This window comes from Gossypium arboreum, chromosome 5 (genome assembly GCF_025698485.1).
Source record: "Gossypium arboreum isolate Shixiya-1 chromosome 5, ASM2569848v2, whole genome shotgun sequence".
Classification (NCBI taxonomy): domain Eukaryota; kingdom Viridiplantae; phylum Streptophyta; class Magnoliopsida; order Malvales; family Malvaceae; genus Gossypium; species Gossypium arboreum.
Genome location: NC_069074.1, coordinates 91,720,123 through 91,730,167, shown reverse-complemented (window position 1 = coordinate 91,730,167; position 10,045 = coordinate 91,720,123). Strand labels below are relative to the sequence as shown.

Genomic DNA, 10,045 nt, shown 5'->3' with positions numbered 1-10,045 from the left:
TATAAAACAAAATCCCCCGATCGCGTGATTATCCAGCCAAGCGGAAAAAAGAAAACGAAAAAAGAAAAATCAATAGCTGGTTGGGACCCCCGAAAACCCGATTTCGAAACCCTAATCGGATCTCCCAAATAGCTTCGAAGTAGAAGAAAGAAGATGACGGGAGTAACCAATCAGGAGGAAGACAAGAAACCCGCTGATCAAACGGCTCACATCAATCTCAAAGTTAAAGGCCAGGTTCAAAAAAAATTTCAAATCCCCTTTTTTTAGGGTTTAAATAGATTTTTGCTTTGTGAGTTTTAGATTTTAGGGATTTCTTTCTTTAATTGTGAGCAAAATCTAAATTTTGGGATTTTTTTGAGCATATTTCCTTTTTGTGAGTTCCTATTTTACCTTAAATTGGACAAATTATGATTTGAATTTTTTTAATCTATCAATTATTATATTTTTTTGACAAATTTAATTATTATACTGTGTTATTTTACTTGAATTGGTATGTAATTACAAAGGAAATTAATTGATTCTTATATATGGAAGAGGGGAAAAAGGGCTAAATTTGGATATTAGAATATATTTGAAAATTTAGAATTATTAATTTTATAAACATATTAGAGTATATTCTGGATAAATTATTATTTGGTTAAAATATGCCAGTCCCTGTACTTTTCATAAAATTGAAATTTAGTCCTTGAATTTTTCTTTTCAAGAATTTAGTTTTTTTACATTTCAAATTTCAAAATTTAGAATCAATTATTAACGCGACTAATTTTTTATTCAATTGATTGATGTGACATTTTGAAATCTGAAAAGTAAAAACATTAGAACCTAGAAATAAAATTATAATGATTAAATTTTAAATTTACAAAGAATATAGGGACTTATAATATATTTTAGCCTTACTATTTTTGTTCAATGATGTAAAATATGTGAAGTTATAAAATGCTAATTCATGTTTGTTGTGTAGGATGGGAATGAAGTGTTCTTTAGGATTAAAAGAAGTACTCAACTAAAGAAACTTATGAATGCTTATTGTGATCGGCAATCGGTGGAGTTCAACTCTATTGCCTTCCTTTTCGACGGTCGCCGTCTGCGGGGCGAGCAGACTCCGGATGAGGTATGATTCTCATCCCTCCCTATGTAGACCTGTTGATCTTGAACCAAAATGATCTAGATGGATCCAACCCAACCTGTCTGATTGATAGATTTATGTCCTGTTCCTTGGTTTTTATATACATATATATAATATAGCCTCCTCTCTTCATTGTTTTATGTCGTGTTCCTTGGTTTCTAATATGTGTTTGTGTTGATACAGTTGGAAATGGAGGATGGGGATGAGATAGATGCAATGCTGCATCAAACTGGTGGTACCATGGCCTAACTAGCTTCTTTATAGGTTTACTTACCTAGTAGGATTCAAATGGTAGTATTTGTGAGATTAGGACCTATATGTATTAAACCTCTTGAAACTGTGAGGTCTGCTAGTGCAATGTCCTCACCGCTACTTCTCTACTTCTCGATATGAGTATGAGTATTTACGAACTCCAAGTTAGGTAGACGTAGTTCATGTATTTATCTTTATGGAATAATAATACTCAAGAGGTTTAAGATAAAGCAAAGTCGCAAAGTTTTATCACATTTATAATATCTGTGATATCAACTCAATAAAACTTTTAAATATAAATATAAAAATTAAAATGTCATAAATCCGTAGTAGTTGCACTTAAATTTAAAATTCTAAAAAGTAAAGATAAAATTTTAAAAATATAAATTTTAAATTTGTAAAGAGAAACATATTATATATAGTTATTGCTGTTTATGGTTTAGTTTGTCTCCAGTCTTGTTGTAGTCAGCACCTGGTTCATGGTCCTTGTACCTATCCTTGACTGCATCAACCTTAGGATGACTATTGAGTGCCTCGGCCGCATGTAGTTTCTCCATGGTCTGGCTAGCCAACCCTTGGTCTCGATCGGCCATGGCTTCCTCGTTGGCTTTTCTTTTTTGGTTCGATTTTGAATCAATTGAACTTGTTTTCTCTGTTAATGAATCATTCCTTCGGGCTAAATGGAGGAAATCCTCTGTCTTCTTCACCATTGCTTTGGTGGCTAAATCTCTGAAACTTTACATCAAGACATTATAAATACATAATTGTGAATACAAATACATTAATTGGAATCGATTTAAAGATTTGCAGTGATGGGCTGTGGAAAAAGGCATGTAAGGTGAAGGTCGAAAGGATTTTTGGAGGAGAGAGATTGCTGCTACCCATCTTTAAATAATCATCAAACTCCAAAACAACAAATATATATAAATATATATATGCACACATACATATGAAGTTTAGGGTTTCATTGTTGTTGTCGTGTTAGGAAACGAATACAAAGGTGAAACAACTTGTCTGCTTAGGCATGGATTTGGGTTTGGTCCATTTCAGCTTCTTAGCTCAATAGTCAATACTCATGCATTTATAAAATTGGTTTAATATCATTTGATACTTGAAGTTAATACCTTTTTTCTAATGTGATATTTACGTTATTTTTCAGTTCAATCTGGTACTTATATTTGACAAAAGTTATATATTTTAATATTCAAGGCTGACGATGTTAACTTTTTAGTGTTTAATCTGGATTTTAAGGTTGATTCAATGAAACTAATTATTAAAATTATTAGGTTTGAGATTTTCATGATTTTGTTAATAGAATAAATTTAGTTTTAATTGTACAGTCGATAGATGTGGTTTAATTCGAGTTTTAGAGTTAGATTTGATAAAAGTTAATTGCTAATATTTTTTATACAATAACTAGAATTACATATAACATTTTTCCAACCCTTAAAAAGTAGTTAACGCTAATATTATTAGCTATATATTTTATCAAATTAATTTTAAAACCGAATTGAACACTAAAAATTTAATGTTATTTCTTTTGGGTATCAAAAGATGAAACGTTTGTAGATATAAATATTAAATTGGACAAAAAGATAATATAAATATCATATTAAAAAATAAACTTAAATATCAAATGATATATTAATATCAATATCTACTTATAGCAATAGTTTCAAATTATTAAAATTATTTGATAAAATCATTGTGGGTTAAATTTTTATTTTTAATTTAATTGATGAATTTTTAAAATTTGTTTATTTTGAATAGATTAATAATATAAATTAATAACACAGCTTATATAATAATAAATTTAACGTGTAAAATTCGATAAAAATTTATTTGTTACATATATTACAATAGTTATAAATAAAATAAAGAATAAAATTTAAATTTAAATTTAAAATTTGAAATATAAATAATAGTTATTGTAAAAAATAAGGCCATGAAAGTGATTAAATATTAACAATTGAAATAGTTCATTACTTACCCATATATTAAAATATGTGTAAAAATAATACTCTTATCAAACGTAACATTAAAGTTTTAACTATCACCAAATTGATATATATATATATATATATATATATTACAATATAAGATTTTAATTAAAATAAAATTGAGCATTCTTATAAAAACTATTTAGAAAATAAAAATAAATAAACTTTCAAAATAACAATATAAGTTTTTGTAACCTTGGTACTGGAATTAAAATAGCAACCTAAAGTTTTGTAATCAAATCAATATTCAATTAAATTTTAAAATAGTAACATAACGTTTTGTAATCGAACTAATATATAAAGTTTGATTAACCTCATTAATCTCACTAATAGAACTAAATACATCTTCACCATTTTCATCCAATTGTTTTAAAATTTTTCATTCTTCATCGTACTTAATTCCTATCGGATTCGGAACATTATCATTGATCTCTCCAAGCCTTCCTGTTTTCAAACGAAGTTACCCAAAATTCTCACTTTTCATTCATTTTAATATTATCAGGAACTCTAGGCAGCTCAGTAAACACTTCAGCCTCAAAACTATTTGTTTTGAGATTGAATTTCAATTTTCTTCTTCGTGTTGTTTCTACCACCAAAAGAAAAGAATGATTTTTCCTCAAAGCTATTCCGTTTGGAAACATCAAACCTGTATATATAGCAGATGTATTTTTTGTATGTAGATCATATTTAAATAATCTTTCAGTTCCATTAACTGATCTGGATAAAAAATCTACATACCTACACATAAATATTAAAAACTTAATTAAAAAATTATATAAATATTTAAAAAAAATTTAATGGTTCAAATATTGATTTACTATTTTAGATTTTTATCGTAATTTATAAATTTAAAAGAAAAGCATACCTTCATTAAAAAGTAATACTATTATCTACAAAATAGATAACTCCTTTATTACTATCAATATCTAACCCATTAGGTTCAACCATGAGAAGACCAAATTTCAAATTTCAAATTCAAACCTAGTGACCTTTCACATATTGGTTCAAGGTTAGGATTTCTAGACCCTCGCGACTCCTGATACCACTTGGAATTTAGAGAAAAATAATAGAAGAAAAGAAGAAGAAAGAGAAAGAAATAGGGAGAGAAAAATGTTTATGTAATTCAATTCCAAATTTCACATAACCACCCCTTTAACAACAGAAAACTTAGAGAAAAAGAAAACGGTCTTGGAAAATTAGTTACATTTGCCAACTAAGTTCATTACTACAACACGCCATTTCATTAAATCTTAGCCTAGGTTCGAAACGCCCCGTTTAACTAAAATTGAAACACGTTATTTTAAACAACAAGAACTTCCTCTAAACTCATCGTTTTATCCCCATAACAATACACGCTTATCTCACTCACACTCTTTTGCTTATGGCTCTCTCTTATACATCATAGCAAGAATGAATGAAAAGCTTCCACCCCTATGCAAGAATGAATGAAAGCTTTCACCCCTATTTATAGAGTTCAGTGGTCAGTTGAATTTTTGACACATATCAACATCCTTGCCATTAATTTTACAAATATCAAATAGCTAGAATGTTCATCTAGAATATCTAGTCTTCTATATAATATCTTATTTCTTTATTTTATATTCTAGAATCTTCTCAAAGAAATATCTCTTAAAAGGATAAGTTTAAATTTTATCTGGAAGTTGTATCGGCATTTAACATGGATAAAATAGAACTTCAATCCAAATTAAATTACTAAATATAGTTCAAGTTGATTTAGATATAATATATATTTTTATTATTTAATATAAGAAAATGTTATTATAAAAATTAAAAACCTAGGTGTTTAAAGATAAAAGTCCATTATTTTAAGTTTTAACAGTTTTTATTTAAAGTTAAATATTATTCTCCTATTTGCACAAATAAGCTTAGTTTCACTTTAATCATAAGTCCTGAGCAAATTACTTGCCTATTAAAAATAATTAAATAAATTTACTCATATATACAGTATATTTGTTTATTTAACTTAAAAATTGATCTGCTTGTCTAACACAAAAATTTTATAACTTTGTTTTATTGATTTTAAGATGTAGTGGTTACATCTATACATCTCCTATCATGCTTGCCTTCAAGTATAACCTCAAACGGAACAAAATCATTCTAAGAAACAACTTAAAACATCGATTCTCACTCTTTTTTACTTTAGGTTGTAGTTTTTGACCCAACTTAAATATGGTGGTTATTAATATTGAAAAAAACAAGGGAAAGTTGAATTTGCGTAAGTCTTCTTCAGGGTTTTTTCCCCTTAAATTGTTTTATTTATAGGATTATTTATTTTTATAAAAGTATCACCTCCCTAACCCAGCCTAGACATTACAACCAGATTTTGAAGGCTATATTAGCCACCGAGATGGCCTAGCAAAATTGTCCGAGTTTTTAAAACAGTTCTTTTTTTTTTTAACATTTGCTAACCTTAGAAGGAAAGCTTAGTGTGTTATCTCCTTTTCACTAAAAGATACAAATTTTCTAAAGTAAAAACTAATTGCTTTTAATGTTTATTTCGCAAACGTTGTTTTCCAATTTTATTTCTACTCAATAATTCATTTATAATATTGAAGCGGAAAAAGTGATAATCGACAGAGTTTTGACTAAAAACTAGATCTCATGCTTCATAAATTCAATTTTCAAATTTCAAAAGTCTAAACAATTATAATGTTATGCATGCCAAATTAACCCAAAGTTTAAGTCTCATGCAAAGTTCATGTAAAACAATACAATTCCCAAATGACAAAACTTATAAATATCATGACTAAAATACTTTTGTTGAAAAAAAACTATCCGAGACAAGCCCTTTGAATGTTAAGTCCGTGTCCTAACCTTTTGGGTTATCTATAAAGAAGGAAACTGAGGGAGTGAGCTTAAAAAGCTCGGTATGAGTCTAAACACAAGAAAATCAATGCAAAATAACAGATATGACATACAAAATAACGGTTCACAGAACAATCAACAAATGATTTTTGTAGCGACGTAAAAATTTCGCTTTGGTCGCTAGTTGAGGCGATTAGTTGAAAATTTTGAAAATGGAATTTCAGTTTTATTAAAAAAGGGAGTCGCCACCTATCATTTTTCCTAGGTGTGATCGGACACCTAATAAATCCTCTTTTTTAAAAGAAAATTTATTTTTTAAGCAAAAAGAATGCCGAGTTTAGGTCTACATTAAAAGCCAGAGAAAAAATAGGGTTTGGGAGTTGGTTAGGCACGAGGAAGGTATTAGCACCCTCGCGACGCCCAAAACTGGTATCTCGTTAAACATGTATTGTCTTAATTTTTAAAAATGCGAGTTTAATATTTAATCGATTTCTTTTGAGAAGGACGTTCCGTTTTTAACACAAGCCGATTGATATTCACCCAACATAGCGATAAAATCAGCGACTTAGTGTTGAAATCAATACGTCACCTTATTTATTTTTGAAGTTGATTAGAAAACATAAAAAATATCATTTGCGATAAGAAATTGTAAACAATGCAAGCGATGATACAATTAATGAAAAACATTAAAATATAATATTAGCATAAAAATAACAATAATATTCACAATAAAAATAATGTTCTAATAAAATAATAAAAGGAATAGTATTCGTAGTAATGGTAAAAATACTAATATGCACATGAAAAATACACACGATATATGTATGTTAATGATGCTGATAATGACAATAAAAATAACAAATATTATGTAATATGTAAAACAAACTTATAATTTAAGTAAAAATGATAAAATAATAATGGAATAAATATAGATAAGTATTATGTGAAACAAAATAATGATACAAGATAATAAAAAAAATTTCAAAGTTTGAAATTATATAAAAGTATAAACGAATAAATAATAAAATCAATGTATTATATAAAACGTAAATGTATAAAAGAAAAGCTATAATAATAATAGTAATTATAATAAAAGTAAAAATAATAAATATAGCAATAATAATATTAGTGGTAAAATGAACATAATAACCATGACAATAAAGAATAATAGTAATAATAAAAATAATGAAAATAAAAGTAATATTAATAATACATTATATTATGATAGTGAAGTAATAACAATAGCGATAATGATAATAATAATTAATAAGTTAAATTAATTAGTAATAAAGTAATAAATAAATAAACATAAAAGGGAAGTGTATAATATAATAATAATATTAAAATAAGGTAATTAAAAATACTATTATATAAATATATATATATATATATAACAAAAATATTCACTATATTAACAATGATAATAATAATAGTAATAATATTAAAATACAAAAAAGAATAATAAAATATAATAAAAATAATAAAGTAATTAAAAATAATACTATATATATAAATATATATACATATACATAGGTAATAAAATATACACGACTATATAATAATAATAATAATAATAATAATATTAATAATAATATTGAAATACTAAAAACAAATACAATAAAAATATTGAAATAAAGTAATAAAAAATAAGACTATGTACAAATATATATATACATATATAATAAAACGATATAGACTATTATATAATAATAATAATAATAATAATATTAAAATACAAAAAGCACGTATAATAAAATATTAAAACAAAGTAATAAAAATAAGGCTATATAAATATATATACATATACATACATAAAAAAATATACACTAATATATATAATAATATTGCAATGCAAAAAAGCAAATATAATAAAATATTAAAATAAAGTAATAAAAACACTACTATATATATATACATATACGTATATAAAAAAATATATACTAATATATATAATAATATTGCAATGCAAAAAGCAAATATAATAAAATATTAAAATAAAGTAATAAAAACACTACTATATATATATATATATACATATACGTATATAACAAATAAAAACTAACATATAATAATAATAACAATACGTTTTATAATAATAGAGTAAAATAATGATGATAATCCATATTAGATAATAATAGTGGAGTAATAATAAACATAACAACACTAAACCAATTAATCCAATTACAATATTAAATATAATAAATAGGACTAAAACGAATCTAAAATAAAAGTTCAGGATCAATTTGAAAAATGATAAAGGACCAAATGCGAACATGCGGGAGAGAGCAGGGATCAATAGGAAAAATATTCCCATTTTCGAAACAACACAGTTCACATGGGGGTTAAAATGAAACAGAAATTAAATTTTGGGGTGGGTAAAATCGAAAAAGGAAAAAAAAACAGAATGGGACCACATTAAGACGGCCTCAAAAGTGGAAAGACCAAGGGCGCAAATAGACCCTTGGTCCAAAAACAATCGAATCCTGGGCTTCCTTGCGTCGGGTTTCGGGTCAGAGGCCAAAACGACGTCGTTTTGGCCCCTGAACCCACACATCAAAACGGCGTCGTTTCATCTTTGTTATTTAAGTTATTTTTTATTTTTTTTATTCTTTGCTTCATTTTTGTTTAAACAAACAGAGAACACCCCACCTCCTTTTTCCCCTTTCGGTTAGGGTTTCAAAACCCACCTTTGCCGCCGTCATCATGGCTCTTTGAAGCCGCTGAGGCCTCCGCCGTTGACGGTGGTCAAAGCCACCAAGATCCAGGTGAGTTTTTCTTTCTTTATTTTTATTTAAAAAATTATTTATAATGAAAATAATGATACAAATCGAAAAAAAGAAAGTAAAGAACGAAATAAACTAAAGAAATAAGGGCAACAGAGATTAAAATCAACATTTCTTTCTTCCGTTGTTTCGCTTTTTGATTTTCAATATACTTGTCTAACAGTATCTTCCTTTTTTTTTTCTAAAACATAACAACAACCAAAAAATCAACAATCCCCCCCTTTAGAATGTTTTTGTTCGGCTTATATAGTCGTTTACATTGTTTTTTTTTAACCATTTTTGCTGCTTGCGTGTCTGCTCCATTTTGCAGAGTAGTTGATGGCGGTGGAATGAGGTATAGTGGCTGATGGAGGTGATGGGACAGAGGCGGCGGCTAAACTTAGAGGAAGGCTAGGGTTTTTTCTTTTTTTGATTTTGTTTGGGCTAGGGTTAGGTTGAGCTGCTAGGTTTTTTTTTTTTAATTAGTTTGGGTTTGGTTTTGGGCTAATGTAATGAAGTGGGTAGTTGGGTTAGTTTAGTGGGTTGGGGTTTTTGGTGGATGTAACCTGATTGGGTAGGTTTAGTTGGGTCTGGGTAATTTGGGCTTCTACAATTTTTGGTTGAGTGGTAAGGGTTTTTTACATGGATTTGTTGGTCTTGTGTTCAAGTATGAAAAGATGAAAATATCGTTATAATAATGATTACCTTTTCTAGTAAAGGTATTTTAGTAATTTTAGAGCTAAGTTGGTGTTAGAGTTGACTCGTTACTAGAGGTGCTCATGTGTCAGGCCTAGGTATGATATTAACATACTTTATGCTTGTTCAAGCCTAGCGCAACCCAAAATATGAGTTTAAAATTTTGCCCAAACCCGTCTATATTTTTAAATAGCTAACCTAAACCTATTTTAACCCTTTCAATATTTAAAATAAAATAAAATAAAAAATATATTTTTATAATTATTTTAATATTTAATAATTTTATATATTTTTTATTTATTAAAATTTTATATATGGTTATCTTAATATTTTTTAATGTTTACATTATAATAGATTAATTTATATGTGTTATTAATTGTATA

At 27.0% G+C, this 10,045-nt stretch overlaps 1 protein-coding gene and 1 long non-coding RNA gene across 2 annotated transcripts; both read left to right on the top strand.

The window, feature by feature from the left end:
* Positions 1-1,613, top strand: LOC108450633 (small ubiquitin-related modifier 1-like). Its single transcript, XM_017748349.2, has 3 exons — positions 1-234; positions 962-1,111; positions 1,310-1,613. The coding sequence occupies exons 1-3, from the start codon at positions 154-156 to the stop codon at positions 1,373-1,375; spliced, it is 297 nt and encodes a 98-aa protein (XP_017603838.1). The 5' UTR covers positions 1-153; the 3' UTR covers positions 1,376-1,613.
* Positions 1,614-8,822: 7,209 nt separating this feature from the next.
* LOC128292759 (uncharacterized) lies at positions 8,823-9,684 on the top strand. The gene is made up of 2 exons (XR_008282667.1): positions 8,823-8,969; positions 9,298-9,684. It is a non-coding gene; the product is annotated as an uncharacterized LOC128292759 (long non-coding RNA).
* The last annotated feature ends 361 nt before the right edge of the window (positions 9,685-10,045 follow it).